Source organism: Streptopelia decaocto (assembly GCF_964273445.1).
Source record: "Streptopelia decaocto genome assembly, chromosome: 1".
NCBI classification, from domain to species: Eukaryota; Metazoa; Chordata; class Aves; order Columbiformes; family Columbidae; genus Streptopelia; species Streptopelia decaocto.
The window spans coordinates 14887392-14908801 of record NC_138663.1 but is presented as its reverse complement, the minus strand read 5'-3'; the positions used below and the strand labels follow the sequence as shown (position 1 = coordinate 14908801).

General features: G+C 40.3%; 1 protein-coding gene across 1 annotated transcript in view; it reads left to right on the top strand.

Annotated features, from left to right (window-relative positions):
• LOC309451304 (uncharacterized protein) overlaps positions 1–20970 on the top strand; it is a gene marked incomplete at its 5' end in the record, with an annotated part of 29379 nt that extends 8409 nt beyond the window's left edge. Inside the window, one exon of the mRNA XM_082074901.1 lies at positions 18499–20970. Coding sequence (XP_081931027.1) covers positions 18499–18507 — 9 coding nt within the window. The 3' untranslated portion in view covers positions 18508–20970. The remainder of the gene's footprint in view (positions 1–18498) is intronic.
• Positions 20971–21410: the final 440 nt, after the last annotated feature.

Sequence of the window (21410 nt, the reverse complement as noted above, 5' to 3'; positions counted from 1 at the left end):
AGTCCTTGGCTGTAACTACCTTTAATAAAAGATACAGGTCTGGGGTGCTTGAGAGAGTAACCAAACTTTTAATATGAATCCTGATGGCTTGTGTCGAGCACTTGCCTGCTGTACTTAATGGAGTACAAGAAGAGTTGAGAGCTGGAACGCTTTAAATGGTATATCTTCTGGTGAATATTAAACCTTGTAGCTTTGCTTAATAATCTGCTGCTGATTTGTAGTAACCCATTTACTACAATTGTGTCATACTACCTTTAAATTTTCACTAACACTGGAAAATGCATGAAAATGCATCTGGGTTCTATATGCAAGTAGGGCTAGTATTTTAAGGTTTTTCTTCCCTGTGCCCAAGATCATGTACTTCATATTGGTCTTGAAATACAAATACTGAATATGGATGTTAGCATACTTTTGCTATACTAGAGAGGGAATTACAAAATTGCAGGACCACTTCAGAGTATGTATTTTGGGACAAAAATAATACTGATGAACCATTTAGACTTCATTTTGTTTGTCTTTTAAAGCTTGCAGGCAGGGATATTTCAAACTGAGCTAAGTACAGAAAGAAAAAATCATGCTGCTGTAAGATGAATTATACAGTGCAAAATCAACATACTGAGTTCTACATGTCTTAGAGCTCTTTCAAGAGACTCCTCAAACAGTGTAGTTGCTAGTGTACACCTAATTGATGGTAGGGAATCATAGTTTCAAAGCATTATTAGGAGCATACCCTGAAGGCTGTGGCTAAGCGTGCACTACTTCTAAGAGTTGGCAGTGCAGGGTCTTCTGTTGTGTGGTGTTTTGTTGTTTTGTTTTTCCTAGAACAGGCAAGCTTGTTCTCCACACTTTGCTGCAGATTGATGCTACAAATATGATTTGCCTTGGAAGTGCAGCTGTTAGGTAAATTGGTTTGTCTTCTGTTTCAGCGGTGCAACTACTTAATAATCCTGTTCCCATTTAAGTACATTGGAGTAGTTAACAGATAGGAGGAGCAGAGCAGCTATCTAAATTTTGCCTTGTAGACCAAGTGCTAGTGCTTACACGAAGGAGGAAAACTTATAATTGGATCTGTTGTAACCTCATCCTACAGTTAACAAAGCAAGGTAATCTGAGGGGTATGATGCCTTTTGCACTTGATCTCTTGTCTGTTTGCTTAACATGCGCTTTAGTTTCAATGCAGTGATACTTCAATGTGTGTTCCAGAACTGCTTCCTCATTTAAAACAAACCCCCCCTCAACTACACATGCTTCTGTAACCTGGCAAGAATATACATATACTTGGGTCCTCATCAGTTTAATGGCTCTGCCTTACCTAGTCTGATCAGAACTATAGGCTTATGTCTTAAATTTCTCATATGACTGATCTTCATATACTTTCAGTGTATTTTGTAAATAGCATATCACAAGCAAGGACTGAGCTGTCCACAGATGCTCCTGTCTAGAAGTGACTTGCTGGAAGGTACTTGTGCATGCTGCATAGATCTTGAATTTTTTTTCCTGTAGGCAGCCTATTTATTTAACAGGAAGTGTCTTGCTTTGGGTGTCTTTTTGCTCGAAAAGTGTTGAGCAACAATTACATACTGATTGCACTCAGCACAAGTCAACTCTACATCCTGTTTAGAATAGGATGTACATATTAACAAGTGTAAAACATCTGTTGCATCTTCCTGGAAATAGCATGCTTTAGTCTTGGATATTTCGGCTTCACAGCTGTTCAAAAGCCATTCTGTGTTTAAAATCATTTAAGGGATGTCTGAAGTAACACTTTAAAATAGATTTTTCTTACATGATGCAAGAATGAGTGTTGTTTTGGAGTTCGTGCTCTTTACCCTTCTGCATCATCAATTCCCAATATAGTAACAGATCATTAAAGAGAAAAAAAAAATTGGTTGTCCAACAAGTCCAGTAGACCTGATATTTCTTTATTTGCCTTTCTGAGATTCTTGGTTGAATCTGAGCTCCAGCTGGTGCTGGAGTAAAGGAGAGGTTTCTTTACTGCTTAGAAACACTTTTACCATAGCTCATAAGCTGAAATCTTGCTCTACTTGTCACATGAGATGCTTCATTAAGCTGATTTGCTTTTCCCTTAATACAAGTCTAACAAAAGCATTGATTTTTGTTGTTTTGTTTAATATTTGAGTCCCATTAAGCAAGAGCGTGTCTGACTTGTGATACCTTTTTGAAACTCCTTTTGTATCAAATACTCAAATGTTCAACTGGAAATGGGTGAAGGGAACTCCTAGCCTTTTTGACTGTAGTAGGAAAAAAGAAAAAAATTAAATACATTCTTCTGTAAACAAGCTTCACAACATATACCTGAGATCCACTTACCATTTAGCCTTTTAAAAGTAACTGTTCTTCAGTACGTTAAGATAAACAGTCAAAGCACGGAATAACAATATATGTGAATGACAATACTTAACAGTTGTGGGTGACCAAAGGAAGGATGATGGAGGCTTTGAAAGGTAACTGCAGCTCTTTAGAGGAAGGGATAAAAGAATGGATGGCTTGAAGCAAAGGATGTATACCTGATGTTAACTGGAGAATAGTTACTGGAAAAGTATTCTCATCAGCGTTTGTGGGTTTTCTGAGCTGTTTTTTTTTACCTAAGAAAAAAAGAAAAGGCAGGCCCAACCTGTAGTTCTTGGGACAGCATACAACTTTAGGTAGCTCAAGGCTATGTCTAGAGTAGATAATAAAAATTATGAAAACAGAGGCATTGTATGCAACTGCAGAGTTCCTGAGACCAGTTTAGAGGGGGATTTTCTGCATGAGAATAACATCCCTGTTGCAAGCAGTTGTGCTGCATCCTACATCACGTCATTGCTGGCTGTTGTTGTGTAACAGAAAAGCCTTGGTTTTTTTCCATTCATCTTATGGAGCTCGTAGAGGGAAACACAGATTGAACTTGTATTTAACTGTAACTTCCTTCCTGTTGGGAACTCATGTCAGAACTATTACGGATTTCTGGCACTTGATCTGCCATGTGGAATACCTTGGTTTCCTGCCCACATGTGAAATTTGAGTAAGCTTTGGACTCTTGGGGTTGAGAGAGTGACTGGTAGCCATCTTTCTGTGTGACTGGAAAGTCATTCCATGATTGTCTCTTCCCCAGATTTCTGAATGGGTACAACTAGGTGTACTGTGGTATATGATAGTCAACTGATAGTATGTATAGGCTAACAATATAGCACGTAAGACCTATTTAAGCATTTTATTCTCAAACTGAAGGATTTGTCCTTTCAAAACTTAAGATTTTTATATCTGAGTGACACCCTGTGTTATTTCTAAACATCAAAAGAAAATTACTGGACTGGAGGCTAGCTCAAAGAATGTCCATTTTATGCCTATATTTCCACCTGCCTACCAGACTTCTCCAGAATCAGCTTGTAGGTTTCCTATGCAACAAATGGATACTGTGAAGTACATAAAGAAGCCACGGAAACTGGCTGAAGAATGAGGAAGATTGCTCAATAATGAACAGCACAGGAAAGGAGGGTGTTCAGTTGGTCTGCTTTTTACTTGGAAGACTGTTTTGGAACTAGATGTTCATGCCCAATCTTGTTTTGTAGCTTTCTGAAAGAGTAAAAGCTCTAACCAACCACATTGGTAGCCTCATTAAATGCAGGAGAGATGGAATGCTGAAGCCTGTGAGCATGCCTCTGAAGTCCTGCAGATCATCTGTATGACTTAAATTTATCTGCATGGTGTAATCAATCTTTCGTTTTTTAAAATTCTAAATTGATAGGATTTTAACTTCCATGTTTATAGATGGAAGTATAAAGAACATAATTTAGTGCAGTCTGATTTCATGCTGTCATTGAAAATCTGTCTAGTGTCAGCTGGCTGCATTTTTTTTTCTAAACTTTGTGTATATATGTGATGTTTTTCTAGCTGTTTATTCATGCTGTTTGTATTAACTTCAGGTTTTCTCCAGAACATTGTACCCAAATTAAATATGAAAGTGTTTTTTCCTTATTTTCTAATGGGAAAGAGATACTCTGTTAAATCTGGGCTTTTGTGTTGTTTTTTTTTTTCCCCACAATGGAGCAAGAGGTGCTCAATGGTGGGAAGGTAGTGTGTGAGTTTACCAGCCCGAATAGTCTTGTAGCTTTTGCCTAACTTACTTCTGAGGTATTTGTGGGAAAAAAGCTATAGTTGAAAAGCGCATCTGGCAACAGGCTCATCTCTGCCCCTCAGAAAAGTAAACTTCCCTGCCACAATCTCCTGATCTGTTTGGATAATGATAGAGATACTAGGCAAAAACGAAGAGTTGTGTGACTGTTTGCACGGAGTATAAATATTTCAGGCTTTACTGAATACTTGTGTGGCTTAAATGTTGTAGCAATACTGTCTCAGTTATTTTTAGGTTTGGGGAGCAGGAAGAGCGCTTGTTTCCTGTCTTCCCCTCCCCCCAAAACCTTGGGTACCTTAGACGAGTTGAGGGGGGGTGAGGGGGAGGTGGAAAAACGACACCACAGAAACCCTGAGGTAGTTTATCAGCTCCAATTGAACCGTATCAGTATGTTTCCTGACCTTTGTGTAGGGGAATAGTAGAGCCACTGCAGTCACATTGCAGCACTTCAACAGTAGTATTTCTTTTTAAACAACACAAAGGCATCAAGCCTCTCAACTGAAGAAGGAATGCAGGTTACTTGTATATGAATAGTCCCCAAAATGTGGCTACTGAAGCTCATAACTAGAATTACTGCTTCTCTGGTTGCCGTCATGGGAACTTTGATGCTGTGCACAGGCACGGCTAATATGAGAAATCAGTGAAACTGAATACTCTAGTGCCTCTTAGTCATTGTAACATGAATATATTTAGGTAATAATCATTAATATCTTCACATCAACTGCTGCTTCTCCTCTTAGCCATAGCTACAAATTACTCTTGCTTGTAGGTTTTAGTACATATCCATGTTATAAAGCAAAGGAATATGATAACAGTACCTGTCTGATTTGAGCTATGCCAAACTGCTTCTGCTTAACACACACACCAAAGAAAAAAATAATAATAATGAAAAAAGACAACATCAACAAAAACACAAAACAAAAACAAACAAAAAACCCCAACAACTACTAACCCACCATACTAAATTGTTCCCTTGATCTGTAAGGGATAAAGAAACCTGTAGCAGTCCCTTGGGTTTTCTCCTAATGCAGAAATGCAGAAGATGCATTTGGTCCTGGTTACTGGTACTGTAAAAATTGCCTAAGACCACAGTTTTCTTGTTGCATGAGTTTATTGGCAATAGTACACAGGTGTTTAAATTTGCAAGGAAATGTGTCTGGGGCTATTATGTAGACCTCATATTTGCAATCAGTGTGCACATACCCTTAGTATAAATAATCTTGACAAATCAGTTTGCAGTGATCCACCTAGAAGTATGAAGCCTCTTGGCACTGCAGAGTGTGTGCAGAACAGGCCTGGAATCACTCAGGCAAGAGGCAGATAAATGCATGCAGAAGTGTCCCCATGTGTGGAACAAAGATAGAAACAGCAGGCTTGCCCCAGCATGCTCCTCCAGCAGCTACACAGAGGCATCACTACTGTTTAGAACTGTTTTCCCTCCCTGTGGTCTCCTCTGTATTATCCATTATATATTTTGCACTTATTTAGCAGTGGTGTTTATGCTCCATTTGGGTATGTTGATTTGCAGTTTGGTCTGAGTTCTTGTTTCCTGTAAAGTTAGGATTTTGGAAACCCCAACAGATCTCAGCTACTGAATTGTGATTCTTCCTGCTGAAGCAAAACTTCTGTGCTACTATTAGCTGCCTTGGAAAACTAGTTATGTGTGTAAGGATGCTGATTGAGAATACAGTTTTCAGGATCTTGAATTCTGGAAAGAACTGGCTGTGTGCTTGCAGAAAGACTTGCAACCTCTTGCATCACTGTTTAGGCACAGACAGTAAATCCTTAATCACATGATGTCTGAATCATGCAAATTAAATTAAAAAGACATAGCAGTATGGTCCCTGGACTAGTGAGAAAGTTGAGCAATTCCATTTGCCCTCAAATACATTTTTAGTTTGTAGATGAAAATCAAGAATTTTGCTTCTTGTTAAACTTTTTCATTGCAATTCTGTGGGCTTGTTGTGCAGCTTGCTTTGCAACTCCATCCAAGGGATTATAATTTTCTTACAGCAATTTAATAACTGTATGAACACTTGGATAGTTGGACATTGTTAAAACTACTCCTATAAAAATAAAAAGGAACCATTTTGTATTACGTAGTGTATAAACAGAAGCTAAAGCAGTGAAGCACATGAAGGACAGGGGCTTAAGTCAATGTATGTTCTATTTGAACAGTGGGGTGAGCTAACTGCACACAAGTCCTTTGTGGGTATTGAAAGGTCCCAATGTAAGCAGGGCTGGTAGCACCACCTGTTGTTCTAGGCATGTTTGTAGTCTCTCTTGAGTCCCAGTGTTGAAGTTGCAGATAGTAGAGCTCAGGGTGCTGGAGGAATCATGTTCCAGTTACTGGTTTTTATGCTTTAGAATAAAGCCTCTTGCTGCTTGTATGAGAACTCACCAAAAATCTTGTCTGAGCAGTGGTCCTTTCATGGGAAAAGTGTCTGTAAGTAGTGGGTGGGGTTTAAGAAGCTTATGTTTCAAAACGAGCCTTTCAGAATTTCAGATGCTGGTCAGATTATACATATCTTAGACTTGTGTATGTGGCCTGTTCACAAAGATCTCTTGGAGGCTGAGAGTAACAGTAACTACATCTAAATGACCTGGTTGGGTAAATTTCATGTAATGGTCACTCTGGACTACTCTAAGCTGAGTGTATGAGCATGTATTACTGTTAATTGCTTGTAATTACACTAGCATCTGAGCAGAAAAAAACAATAAACCACTTGGTTAAAAATTTAAGCATTTTTTGTTGGTGGTGGTGAAAGATCAATAACAGGAAGCAAGGGGTAGATTGATGTATGTACGTAGCAAGGCTAAATAGAGTGCATTAAGATGAAATGAAGGGCTTCCAGGAATGAAGGCAGCCCTGAGAGCTAGAGAAAGGAGGGGAGAGTTGGTGAGATGAGAAGTTATCAAACAGTAAAGCGTGATTAGCAGATCTAAGAGTAAGAGGAGGTCCTATGATGATGAGAGCCACCTTTAACAACAGTGAAAGAAAAGGAAGCCTTACATGAGGACTTGCTGAAACTTAATGGCTGTCAGCACAGAAGTCTGCTGGATCTGGAAGCAAGGGATTGACACAATGGCACTGAGGCAGCTGATGGGTTGTAGCTTGGCCTAGGGGTTGGAGGAGCCATGGAAGTGTTGCGGCTAGTTGGAAGAAGTAATAAGTTAAATAATAACTCAACAAAGTAAAAAGTGATAGATAGCAGTAGGGCTGTGTTGATGGTGACTGAACGAGTTCAACTTGGTGTTGGAACACTGCCAACTTCTGAATGAACTGTAACTAGGAAGTGGTGTGTCAGGGCCTGCTGTGGGTGCAGGAGGCCCAAGTGGCTTAAGGTGTTATCTCTGGTTGCTCTTTGCCACTCGTATGGGTTATTGTCTGATGCCAGAGCATAGTGCTCTACCACCTCAGTTTTGCTCATTTTTGAGAGTATGCTGTGAACAAGGGATTGATTTGTTTAACAAGGAGATTACTTTCTACTGTCCCTGAATTTAATTTTTGAGCTGGGGCTCAGCATGGATCTGAGATCCATCAAAATGAAGGGAGAACTCTTTTATAATGTGAAACAGAATCGCTCCAGGCCCATATTGTTGCAGAAACACCTCTTCCTCCTTTTTCACTTATATTTAGACTGTATAAGTGGATTTTCAAAGCACGTCAGGAGCATGGGTAACTAGAAACTAATAATTGGTGATTGGTGAAAATTTTGGTTTGAGGAATTTTGTTACATGGGAAGTCTAGGGTAGAGATAGGGGGCAAAGTCTCACAAAAGACATGTTGTTAAATATTACCATGAGATGCTCTTAGCTGTACTCTAGTTTGTCACAATTTAACAAAACTCTTTCTGCAGGAAATGAAGCAGGGATCTTTTACTGATAACATGACAATAAATAAATTAGGCAACAGTATGTGGCCTGTAATTACAAGCTTTATAAAACAAGGGGGCCCAGGCAGTCTGTTCTGACATTTCTCTACTTTACCCTGTTGGATTTCATAATGTTACAAAACATAATAGAGAAGAGTAGAACTGGATTTTCTGCAAGTGTGTTTCTTCTGACAATCAAACGTTTCTCACTTTCATTTAATGGATTAAAACAATGCAATTAGAACAGTGAGCTTAATGACAGAGCAAGTCTTACTTTAATAGACTTCTCCCACCATCCCCCTTGCCTTTCCATGGTAACTCCGGTACCTCATGAGTTACTAGTATTGCTGGCAGAGACTAATGTTTACAACTCAGTCTGTTTTTTGAATACAAGCTTCAGTCTTCTCTGGCAAATAAAAACCAGATGGGAACTGCAGGGAGCAGAACGGAATTTAATTCTGTTTTGTGGCTTGTGATGTTAACAGAACTCCTTGGGTATTTTCATTGTTATTTTGCCTAGAAAATGGCTTGTACCTTCCTCCTGTCCAGTCATTGTGATGTGCAGTCTCCTTCCAGCATGTTAGGGTAACTGGGGTAAGCATTCACTCAGATAAGTTGTTTTACTCCCAATATAGGGATATGCTATGGTATAAGCATATTACTTTTTTTTTTTCCTTCCCAAGTAAAAGGATCAACAGCTAGTAAATCCAGGTGATGGAGGTGAAATGCAGTTGTTTGCAACATGTAACAATTTTTTTTTTTCTTTTTTCCCTTACGCTACCCTAGCTGAAAGTACACGGAGCACTGAAGTAATACTCCATGGAATTTGATCCAGGACATAGGCTCAGTCACCCAGAACTTAAGTGGTCTCAGCATCTGTAATGAAGACAGTATAAACATATTTTCATGCTGTTAAAGCTGTGCTTTGTATGCTGGTTGGTGCCATCTCAGAGGAAAAGAGTCAACATGTTGAATCACAGGAATGTTGCTTCCTGTTGAGGTTTGGGATTTCCTTGTAGCTTTCCCCTCCGTAGCTGCAGGAGCTGGTTTTGCGTAGTGCATGTGCTCAGGCAGGAACTTGTTGGAGATGAAGACAGAAGGCAAACAGTTCTACGCAGAATGTAATAGTTTCTGACTCAAATTGTGTGGTAATTGTCAAAATATCATAGGGTGTGGTAGGAGCTGCTCTGTCTTAATGTTGCTGAGGATTCATCCCTTCATAATTTGCCTAAACAAATATCATCTGCTCATCTCAATTAACATATGAAAGTGGGGGAAGGATTTATTGATGTTTTCTAGCCATTTGAAACCTGATAGTGTGTAAAAATAAATTTCCGTATGATTGAGTGTTGGTGTTTTTTTCCAAAGTTGCTCAATCTTCCATTCTTTCTGATTTCCCAGAGAAGGAAAGATAAGCTACTTGCAGAAGAAAAAGCTGTAGCGTCCGAAAGATTAGCTCGGAAAACTGTGGGCACTGGAAATATGATAAAACTTCAAATTACTGTCTAGTTTCACTAAGAATTAAAAATATGTAACCCTGGAGTTACAGTAGTAAGTTGATACAGTATTTTTGAAACACATACCTGCATCATACAGCTGTTTACTTCCTGGAAGTATTTCTAACAGTTTGTTACGGTACTGAATTTTATTGTCAGATATAAAATTTGTGGTTATACTATGAACACAAACTTTAGGAGAATTCATATGACTCTACTTCTTCCGTAATTGTTTGTGAATAACCAGGTCCTACAGCTTCAAGAAACAAACAGGAGTAGTCAAATTTTCAGGCAGATAGTTCCAATAAACAATCTTTAAAAGGAAGAACATACCCAGTACTTGTTCCTTTTCTTGGTGATCACCTCAATTAAGTCTAGCACTTCTGTAATGTGGTGATATGCCTTCCAGTGCTCTGAAGTATTAGCCTGCTGTTTACTGGGAAGCGTATTCCTCTGAGACCTAGGTTCAAGGACCAATCTAAAGACTCGAGTGCCTTTATTGTGCTGTCTCTATGATATGGCACAGGCGTTCGTGATGGAAATATTTCTGTGGTGGAAGTTATTATTTTCTTTTAAGCAACCTATCAGATAAATGGGAATGCCTTTGAAATAAATACAAAAACTCTTGCCTAAGCTTTCTGAACTTTGAGTAGTGTGAAAAAGTGCATTACTCCTGTATGCACTTTTTTCATATGCTGCTTCAGATCTGCTGTCTTGTTACCCCGTAGTGCCAGAGGAGAGTTCTGCAGGAAGCTGTTTCTCTCCTACATTTTTGACTTCTGCTATACTTGGTCCAGTACTTGTCCAGCAGATAATTTCTTGTGGTGGACCGTATTCTGGTGCTGCTTGGAGGAAGGGGGAAGACTTGATCTTAGTGGAGTTTAAGTTTGTTACATCTAGCGTCTTAAAACTAGGGCATCTAGAGAAACCGACTTCATAGGATAATCTGAAAACATTTCAGTTTTTAAGCCCTTCCCAGCACATTCCATGAAAATGTTTCCAGCACTTTTGAGTTTGTCTCTGGTTTCTAGTGATCCTAGGACATGAATTAGCACCTAAAGTACTACCAGAGATGCAACTCCTCATTCTGTTTTAAATAAGTGAAGCTTCCATCCCTAAGTGTAGTTGTTGCCGGGGTAAAAAAGGCTATATATTTTAATTAGATAGGGTCCATGTGTATCATTTGAGATAGTAAGATTTTTTTTTCAAGTATTTTTTAATGAAAATTTTCCTTACTGGTGCATGATAGCCATGTAAACTAATGTTAGAGTCTCTGTGTGTGTGACTATTTGTTGAAGGAAAAGCCTGTTTTCAGAGTGTGGTTTTTGGACTTCCAGACAGATTACACAAGCTCAAGAAGGCCCACCCCACATCCTGTGTAGAAAACCAGCTCACAGAAATGCCCATTGTTCTTCAGGATTATAAGTCACTGTATTTGCTGCCTGCCTTCTTTTTTCAAAGTACTATATGAAACATACTAATGCAAAGGAACCACAGCAGCTTAACAAGTGCTTGGTCCTGCCAGGTACTGAGTGCTCTGCTCTTACTGAAATGGGGGGCTGAGGGGTAGAGGGGATTAAAACATTAGGCTCCCTGGCTGGAGAACAAAGGTGCTGTGTTGGTGAAAAAAGCTGAGTGTGGTTTTTTTTTTTTAAATGTGAATCAATTGATAACTGACTTTAAGTCTGAAAGTTGTCTGTATGCAGCTTTGCCAGTATTTACTGTCTTTGGGAGTAGGGAAAGTTACAGGGTATGTGGTTTGCTTCAAGCATGGTGGATTATCCTTGACATTGTTTCACCCCTGCTCAGCCATTCCAGCAAAAAGAGAGAATGGAGTATCTGGGTCTAGTAACCCACCAAAGAAACGGGGTAGTTAGTGTTTCTGAATCTCCACCCATGCTTATTTCTGAGTTACATGCTATTTCCATCTGGAAGTTAATGGACCTATCCATAAAGAAGGGAGCTATCAACCCAAATATAGGAAAATTTGTTCACTCTTCCTTTCTTTTTTTTATCTGTTTCATCTACATTATCATCTTGGAGCTTATTTTTTAAAAAGCTGAGGTGCTATTCTTCATGTTCCATTTTCAAACCAGAAAAGAGTGTTTCAATGTGAATTTTAAACTCCTCTTATTATAGGTTTCTTACTTTAAAAAACAACTTATATTTCTTACTAGAGTTCAGTACCTATTTAGAACCAAAACATTTGTTATTGGTAATAGAGATGTAGCTAAGCACAAGGCTGCCATGAGACTGTTAGAGGCTGTATCCTGCTTTTCTGCAGTCTGCTGAAAGAAATCACCTCCTTTTAGTCATTGCCAGTCTCCTGACTGCAGCATTCCCAAAACATGTGGCCCATAAAATGGGATTATAAGGAAGGCATTCAAGTAAACAAAAGTTCCCTCAGGATGAGATTTGCTTTTTCATGTGGAGCTCCTGTGTGATTTCACCTGGTGCTGCAGCCTTGTTCTCTAGCCAGGGATGATTTCTCCTCTTGGTGACACCACAGGTTTGAGAGCACCTAGGCCATGCCCAGGTTTTGGGAATAGTCTCCTCCAGGGCTGGCTGGCACAATAGAGTCCCCTTGCAGTGTTTTTGGAAGGGCACACCCAATTACAAGTTGAGGGAAAATAATCCTTTCTGTGTCTGTGTGTAGCAGTAAATGACCAGTCCCATGATGTGGCTATAGCTGCCAAAAATCTGGAGTGAATGTACAGCTGTGTCCGTCATTAACTGCACAGTATTACTGGAGTGGCCCAGTGCTTTTGTGAATTGCATTCAAGGGTAAGTCGCTGCTTAAAGCTAAAAACCTTTGTGTGGCTGTGAGCACAGTGTTATATTGGTGGATAATAGTGTGTTTCTTCTATGATTGTGTGGTCCCATCTAGCCTGTTCTGTTTAAAGTACACAACTTTGAACAGTCTCAGCCTGCAGTTTCAGTACTTTTGAGTTCTTTGTTTAGAATAAATTACATTTTCAGCCTTGGTGAGGAACATGTCCAGTCCTGGCCTCAGTAGTTCAGGCTGTCACTGCTGCTGTGCGTGATTATGCTGCATGGGAAAGCCTCTAGAGTCGTGTTCCTTTCCCACATCTCTTTTTCTCTTCCGTGACTTTAAAAATCTTGTGTCAAACAGCTTTTGCCCTTCTACGTTTCCAGTGGCTGCTAGTCACCGGGGGAATGGTTCTGCCGGTAGTGGTCCTCTTGTGCCAAGAGTGAGGCTTTAGACACTGATGGCCTTGTCTTGGCTTCCTAGAGGTACTGCTGTATACCACAGCATGGAGGCTTTCATCCACAGGGAGAGCTACAATTGTAATTATTCTCCTTAAAAGAACAGGAATCCATAAATTCACATGGCTGCATTCCAGCCTGGCCGGTGTTAGTCATATTATTGATGTGCTTCTGGGTGTTAGTGCGGAGTGTGATAGAGATCGCTACAGGATGGAAGGCTGCCGGGTGCCTTTGAGGGAGCACAGCCCTACACTTACTGCCATTACCTTTCTTTAGAGGCGACTCTGAACAGAAACTGTTAAGCTTCCCATAATTGGTCTTGGTGTGAGGCTTTGAACAAATAGCAGCACTGAGAATTTTCAGCTGTCTGAAGAAATGTAGGCCAGGAGCTCTCCTTTTTTTTTTTTTTTTTTTTTTTCCCACCTGGTACAAAGAAGTAGAGGAAACAGCCCTGGGAATGGGGGATGCCAGCCCAGTTCCTGCCACCCTCAAAAGCAGCATTTTCACTCATTTCTGTACCCCCTATCATCACCACAGCAAAGAATTGTTTGGTATGGGTTCTAAATCAGAAGTTGGTTGTTCTCTTTCTCTTGTTGTTTGGTTTCTTTTCGAAGCATTTACAATGAAGAGCCCAGTTAGAAAATTAAGGAAGGTAAATTCATGGCCTGTAGCTCATACCACAAGTGTCTGTACTCAGAAGTAGTGTCATTGTCACAGCTGTACACAGCTTTTGTTTCTAGAAGGTCCAGTTCTTTGCCCTGGACTATAGAGGAGTTATAAATGAGAGAAAGCAGACCACCTTAATTTGATGGTAGTCTGCTGATAAGACAAGTGGTTATTCTAAAACTGCTTAATCCTATTTAAGGTTGGGATTTTCTTGGAAGGTCTCTGATTTCTGGGGGTATTTTGTACAGAAGCCCATCTTAAAATTGGAGCTGAATAGACCTGTCGTATTCACTACATAAAACAGTGATAGTTTCATCATAATTCAATTGTGAGTTAAAAAATAGGATTATTGAATCAAATTTTCTGAAGTTTAAGGAGATTAATTATATTTTTAATGCCTCCAGATTTATAGGATCTGATGCTGACTTATAAGGGGAAGTAATGACATATTTAATTACTGTGTTTTCCAAACATTAGGTAGATTATATACGTACAACAGCAGGGAATTGGAAATGTCTTGTAAATAACAGTGACACCTGCTTGTATTTCATTTAGTAATTTCTGTGTGGGCTTGTTTATGTTGTAGAAAACGACGTTTTCTGAATAAGCTTTTGGGGGGAATGACACGTTGCTAAGGCTGCAATATTTTGTATTATGTTGTACAGATACTGTATCATAAATCAAAGAAGTAGAGCCATATATCTGTGACCTCAGTTCCAAAAGTCCTGCAACTGGTAGTGATTTAAATTAACATGATTTATACAGGAAAGAGCTTTTAGAAACCGTGGAAAATTGGAGGTGTGCTCTGTGTAGGACCTCTCAGATGCTGCACAGCGCTGAAACACCAGCTCTGGCCACTGTGAGCTGCCCTGTCTGCTTTACTATGTCATTAGTCCTGAGGAACTGAAACTGGAACCTGAACACTGAGGCACACTCAGTGGAATCAAAATAATTGCTCAGTAATAGAGTTACAGACTCTAAACAGATGTCCATATGTGGGTCTCTACCCGTTCACTTCAATCCATTCAGTAATGTGGTGCATCATTCAGTGATTCAGCCAAGAAGGTCGCGTACCCCAGTCCATGTGAGCTTCCTTCCCTCCCCAGTCCACGTAAGTACCAGCACTGGCAGTCTGTGAACTTGCAGTGAGCTTGGTCAGCAGAAAAAACTCACTTTTCTTGCGGTGGTCGACTTGTTGTCAGTGTAGCTCTGTGAACAGCTTGCTGTAGGGTTAAGTGAGTGTCAGTGCAAGGAAGCAGGAGGTGGAACCTCCCATTCTGGCAACAGTCAGAAGTCACATTGCCTTTATGGTTTCATGAAATCGTATCTGTAAGTTATACACGCATGGATAACTTTCTGGAAAGCAGTGGTCATTGAAGGCATCACTTCCCTGCAGCTGAGTGCCAGTGGGCACTGCTGCTCTGTTCGTCAGCTGCTTGGCGCAAAGGCAGGTAGGAGATACAAACTCAGCTGACTACGAGCTTCTAAGATCTTTGTAGGATTGATTGAGGAAAGTCTTATAAAAGTGTGGTTCAGATGACCACACAAGAACGGATAACTAAGATAATGGGTAATGAACTAGTACAAATATAAAAAAAAAAGGGGGGGGGGGGAGATGCGTTGGAGGTTTACAAATCCCAGCCAGTTTATCTGAATCATCAGACTGGTGTCAAAGTACTGACTTAAATTTGTGGACTGGGGTGAGACATCAGAAGGTCACCATCACCTTGGGAAAAAATCTTCATCTTTCCATGTAAAAGCTTAAAAGTCCCTGAGCAACATGTGTCCAAGGACCTGTTTTTTCTACCTACTGTTATGAGTGATACTAGAGATTAATAAAACTGGAAGAAGTTAAATTAACTAAAGCTCTTTTCTCATTTTCTATTTAGTGCTGTCGTTAGTGTTCTTGGCAGCACTTCATAGATATTCACTTTCAGTGGTTTTTCTGCTTGGTTGCACTTCCTGTCTCATATATTAGCACAATGATGTCGTTCTTGCACACTGCTGTGGGGGAGCATGGTGGTGTGCTCTGCCCAATCCAAGAAAGTCTTTCTCACTCTTCTATGAGAATACTTTGCCTCTACCCTGGCAGCTGAAATCCAAATGGAATGTCCCTTTTTTGAGCTTCCTCTGTATGGAAGTGGAGAGCAGAGTGGGAGGAAGATGCAGCAGAAGCACCTTTCCCGCTCCATCTTCTGTAGGAAGTAACTTACAGGGCTGTTTGTCTTCACCTGGCGTGGGTGAGCAACTGGAGCCTGCAAAACTTTGCCTGTGCCTCCATAACCCCATATGGAGCTGTAAAGGGGAAGAAAAGGGTAGGGAAGTTGTGTATCCCTAAAGCAAACAAAGCAGTGGAAAGTGAGAATGGGAGCTTCAAACAGGGCCCTGCTCTTCTGGCCAGGCAGTGCTGGTCCTGGGAGGAAAGCATTGAGAAGTCCCTGTGCTACTTTCATGGACCAGGAAAGCAGCAGGCACCAACCAAGAGTGTCTCTGGTTCTCCTGCTTGTCCCATGAAGGCAGCAAAGATGGAGTGGTTTCTCCTTTGGGATGTTGCTGCAGGAAAAGGAAGAGTTTGGCTTCTGGGACCCCAGCACTTCTGGGGAGCAGCCTGGGCTTGCTCGTCTTCTGCCTGCCAGATCCGTCAGTGTGCACCAGGCCAGACTGCTGTGCAAGCAGCAATTATGAAGAAAGCTTTAAAGTAAGAGAAATCAGCATGTTAAAATGAACTTGGAAAAACTTCTGGAAGCCCCTTAACTGTGGCTGAAAGGGGCTCTTCCAGCATGAGTCATGTGCAGCTGTAGAGGAGCCCTGGGCAGAGCCTTCCTCCCCTTTGCTAAATGGAGCTGTCAGAGTGCCCAGAGCCAGGGCAAGGAGAAAAGTACCCGATTCATTTTCCTAACGAGATATACATGGGAGAATTCACCACGGGGCCACTGGTGGGGTGTTGTGGCTTTGTGTTTTCAGTCACTCAGCTCCACATAAGCAACATTGTGCAGCTTCCAGCTCCCACCCAGAGGACTGAAACACCCCAAGCCTGTCCCCAGGAAGCAGACAATAGTGTTGATATGCCTGTTGCTGCAGAGGAAGTGGCTTCTGTTATAACCAACAAGCAATCTGCCAAAGTCCACAGTTTGGCTGGTTGCCGTGCTAAATTTGACATAAAATTATTTAACCTTTTTTGCTTTTGTCTTACTGTTCTCTGGAGATGTTCCTCCTGCTTTCTACTATTTAAATCTTGCATTTTCTGCAAAAATTAATACAGGTTTTTATTTAGAAAACACAGATTTGTTAACAGAGACTCTGGTCTATTTAATAGATGATGAGAATACTTTCAAATGCTATCAGGAGGTTATCACAACTGGGGCTAAACCATATGTAGCTAAGGTGTTACTCAGGGCTTTGTCACGCCCTTTCACATCCCACCTCGCTGTAATAGTTTTTTTATATGAATTTGACATTGAAAATATACTATTGCAGAAAAGATGGTATGTGAAACTCAGGCTTCAGATATTTGAGGCATCAGGCGCCCTCTTGTGCTGTTTCTCCAAGAGCACTGCAAGGCAAGCAGCTTCCCAGGAGCAGTTGTAGTTTGCAGGGAAACTGGTGTGTTCTTGGGCACCTACGTCACCATCCAGTGTGGTTCTGATGTGTTGGAGTTACTTGTTGATGGGTGTACAAACTTCACCTATACAATGTGGCCATTGAGTATGAAGCTTTGAACAGAAAAAGGTGAGTTATATCTTCCAAAAGACAAAAATAAGATTTTTAGATTTGCTCCAAAGTAGCGATGTTCACTAAGTATTGGTATTTCTCTGATGGGTGAGATTTTAAGTTGAATTTCAAACTTCACTGACTTAATAATATGATGTAAGTTTAGATGTTTTGTTTTAGACTGCTGTGTGTTTATAATCATTCACCTCCTTGGGCTGCATAATCTCAGGAAGATGTGCTGCATCTCCCTGGAAGTCAAACTCTAGGATTAGTTTTGTTAGCTCTAGTTCATAAATACTTTTTCAGATTGCCCAGAGGAAATGTCTGAAAATACCTAATTTTACCAGATACCAGACTATAAGTAAAAGTGCAACTCCATGGTAAAAGAGGTAAATTAATTTACAAAGTTAACTGAATAGCTATGACACCTCTGAAAACATGAACATTTGGTGGCTTGCTGCCTAAAGAAATAAATTTCATTGAGTTTTATATGTGGAACTCAATCAAAGTTGTTCAAAGGACAACAAATATCATCATATTTTCTGGCTTGATGTCAAGTCTCAAACTTACTGATACCTTTAAGATGCAAATACAACTGAGCTTAACATGCACAGTGAGCTCTTCCCCTTGCCAGCATTCTTCTGTCTTCCTGACTCTTCGGGGATTAAAGGTGTTGCTTATTTCAGGCTTATTGAACCAGAGTGGTTTTAGACTGGGCTGCCTGCCATTCTGTGATGGCATTTCTAGCAAAATAGCAGTCTCTGTCAGTGTACCTCTCAGCCTGAAAGCTCCTGAGGATTACGATCGTTTCATAGAGCAGTAAGTAGAATATAAAAGAAGAATAGTTGTGCTGGGCCTGGCTGAGATCCATCAAGCTGATACTGATCCTGTCTCCAGCAGACACCATAAGTGGATGCCTTGATAAAGCCTAAGAACAGAGCGAGAACTGCTCTCCCAGTCTCCAACCATCCTGACATCCTGAGCTGAATATGGGGCTTTGTGCTTTTAGCTAACCTTGACAGATTTAATTTCCAAGATTGTCCAGTATTCCATTAAGCTAATATTAAACATTAGCATTCACAGCATCCTTATAATGATGTCTGTTAAACACTGAGCTGATACCATGTAGAACTACTATCACAACCTCAGTATCTTACTTCTGAGTACCACTGGTCTGCTCTGACCACATGTATGAGCACATATATGTGAAGTTAGAATTGCTTTTCTGCCTGTGCATCATTTTACATTTATCTATATTGAATTCTGTCTGCTGTTTTATTGCTCACTGACTGATTCTTCGTGCAGTCTGTCACCCCTCATTCTCACCACGCTCAATAATTCCATCATCGGTAAACTCTGTCATATTTTTGTTCACTCCCTTTTCCAGGTACAGTGAACCAGACAGCTCCATCACAGATCTCTGGGGAATTACACTGATGAACTGTCTTCTGTTTCCCATCTTTTAACAACTATTTGCCCCTGGATGGATCTTCCCTCTTAAGCCATGACTGTTTGGATTCTTTAAAAGCGTTGTTGAGGAACATGCTTGAAAGCTTTCTTGAAACTCAAATACACTTATCAACCAAACCATGCTGATCCTTGTGTGCGCTGAGCCCTTCCATGAATGATAATGCTTGATGTAGATTTCCATTTAAAAAAAAAAAAAAATCTGGGTTCTTCCAAAGTATATGATATTTCTCTGTTTAATAATTCTATTTGTTATTATAGTTTCTACTGTTTGCTCATAGGTGAAGCTTTGTACAGAAATATGCCTGTGCGGATAATTGTATGACTTCGGCAATGTGCCTATGTTTTGATGTACTTTCCTACATTCTTTGTAGGATGTCATGAAAATATCACAGCATGGGATGTTTCTGTAGAGAGCAAGTAATATCCATGAAGTGTATTCTAACAAAAGGAGAGTGCTGTGGAAATGCACAGAATTCATGTTATTATGTAAGTTAAATCTAACAGGAGTTACCATTTATCATAGCAACAGAGCAGGTACAACAAAAAAGCATTAAATCAGGGTTTGTACGTATTTTGAAGTTACCAAGAGTTATTTGCCCATACCTGATGGTGTACTTGAATTTCACCCACTGAAGACTAGAAATTCCTTTAGCCCATAGGTACAGTTTTTTAGGGTCTGGGCTGAAAATTTCCCTCTCACACTTGAGCAGGAGCAGTTTCAGGTGACTGAATGTAAGGATTGTTCCTAGCGCCTATGTCCAACCCTGGTAAGTTTTCAGTCTGCTTTGGGGCCATCTATCATGAGTTGTTAGCTACCTTGTTCAGTGTGACTGACTATCTTGTGACTGTACCCAATGCTATGTGAAAAATAATGCAGACAGGCATTTGGGAATCTGCAGCTTATGAGAGAGGGGTGTGAAAAGTGCCTTTGCTTTGCCTGGTGAAGTCTTTGTGCTTCACTTGTCCTTTCATGAAGGGGAGGGGGAAAGACTCCAGGCAGAAATGAGGAAAGTTTTTCTGAGTAGCAGGGTCTTCAGCAAAGTACTGGGTGAAGCTCTTTGGAAGGCAGCACAGCTTCACTTGTGTGGTTTGCATAGCTGAAATAGCTCATGTAAATGAATTCAGAGACAAATCTCCTTAGCAAATTCAGCCATTCCCAAGCACAGAATGTTGTCATTAATAATTTGAGCAAAGTGTGTGGTCGTTGTTGTTCTTTCGTTAAACTACGTACTTTAGAACATCAACAAAAGGCTCCTTGTGGCTGCACAGCTTAATCTCAGTGTCTGAAAACCTGACAGTGCCAGGTCTGATGCAGCTGCTGGTAAAGGATCGTTTGCAGATTTACTCACAAATTATCCAATGAAAGAAAGCAAAATACGAGAAGCAGAGTGGGTGAAATCCTCAAACAAATCCAGCAATTTGGGAGTAAATTATCCTCTCCGTTTTACTGAGCTTCTGAACTACTGCTCGATGAATAATGCTGTGAGAGTTTCTAGAAGACTGGCAGTTTTATTGTAATGTTTTGATAAAGCAAGAAGTGCTCATACGAGCATAGGCCTCTTAGGTCTGTGGATTGAAATGTGTGCACTGGCCGGGTGTAAGAACTGGCATTGCTGAGGTACAAGGGAAGCACATAACTTTGCAAAAGGCTGAGTCCAAATTGATGTTTAACATCCCATTCATGCGCTGTTTCACAGTAAGTGTGTGTATGCTTTTCCCTAAAATACACAAGAGGAAGCGGGACATACTTAGAAGGGAATATGTCTTGCATTTACAGGTAAGAGTGTGTACATGGATGCTCCCTGGAGAGCTGCTGGCTTGTGGTTACTAGCTTGTACATCCATCCTTACTCAGCATCACAGCAGTTAACTCCTGCCTTTTAAAAAATGAATTGTTTAAATCCGTATAAAATCCTAGGTGTGTCTAGGGGCCAGCTCTGAGCTCTGACTATTGCGGCATTCTGCTCCTGTGTGCAAGATTATCTTTCTAGTTAAGCCTGAATAGAGTTAATATCAATCTGTCAATAATCAGTGGAAGGGATGTCATAAGGCAATGTCTGGTACTGAAAAAATAAATAAATAAATAATTAAATACAAGTCCTTGAAAATGTGTTTGGAAAGGAACTGCCTTATTCTTAACAGCTGCAGGTCTGGCAGCAGCAGCTTATGAAGAGGTGTGGGAAGTAGCTGAACAGTGTCCCTGCTGGCAAGGAGAGCTCGGAGGCTGGATGCTACTGATATGAGAGTGACTCCTCATTTGTAAATCCCTTTGCGTAAAGGAAGGTAATTTTTTTTTGTTCTTTGCTGATGAAACGCATTGTGAGGCAAAGCCACATTTGAGAAGAGAAGAATAACCATTTACTGGAAATAAAGTCTTTAAAGTCAAGTGGAATACGGTGTCTTGTGAGATTTGTGATTTCTTTTAGTTTGTCATAATCTCTTAGATTCATCACAATAAATACAGCTAAGAGAAGAAGATAGATGAACTTGGAGGCAGGGAAAGGAAGATGAAACACACATTTTTAATTATTCAATTGCTAATTCTCAGATTTGGATCTGCCTATAATTAAGTTAAACTATTTTCAGTGAAATGTCTTTGTAGCATTTGCTGCAGTGCAGAATATGTGTGATACCATAGTGAGTCTAAGAGCAAACTCCCATGACTATTAACAGGCACTTTTCCCAAAATCTACTTTCTTACATGATCAGTTTTATGAAACTTACAAAGCTATCTATAATGATGCCCTCTGGTGACTCCAAAAATCTTTACACTAGAAAGAAATAAAAAACAAGATGGCATTTGGCCTGCTACTGTGAAATTACCCTGGCA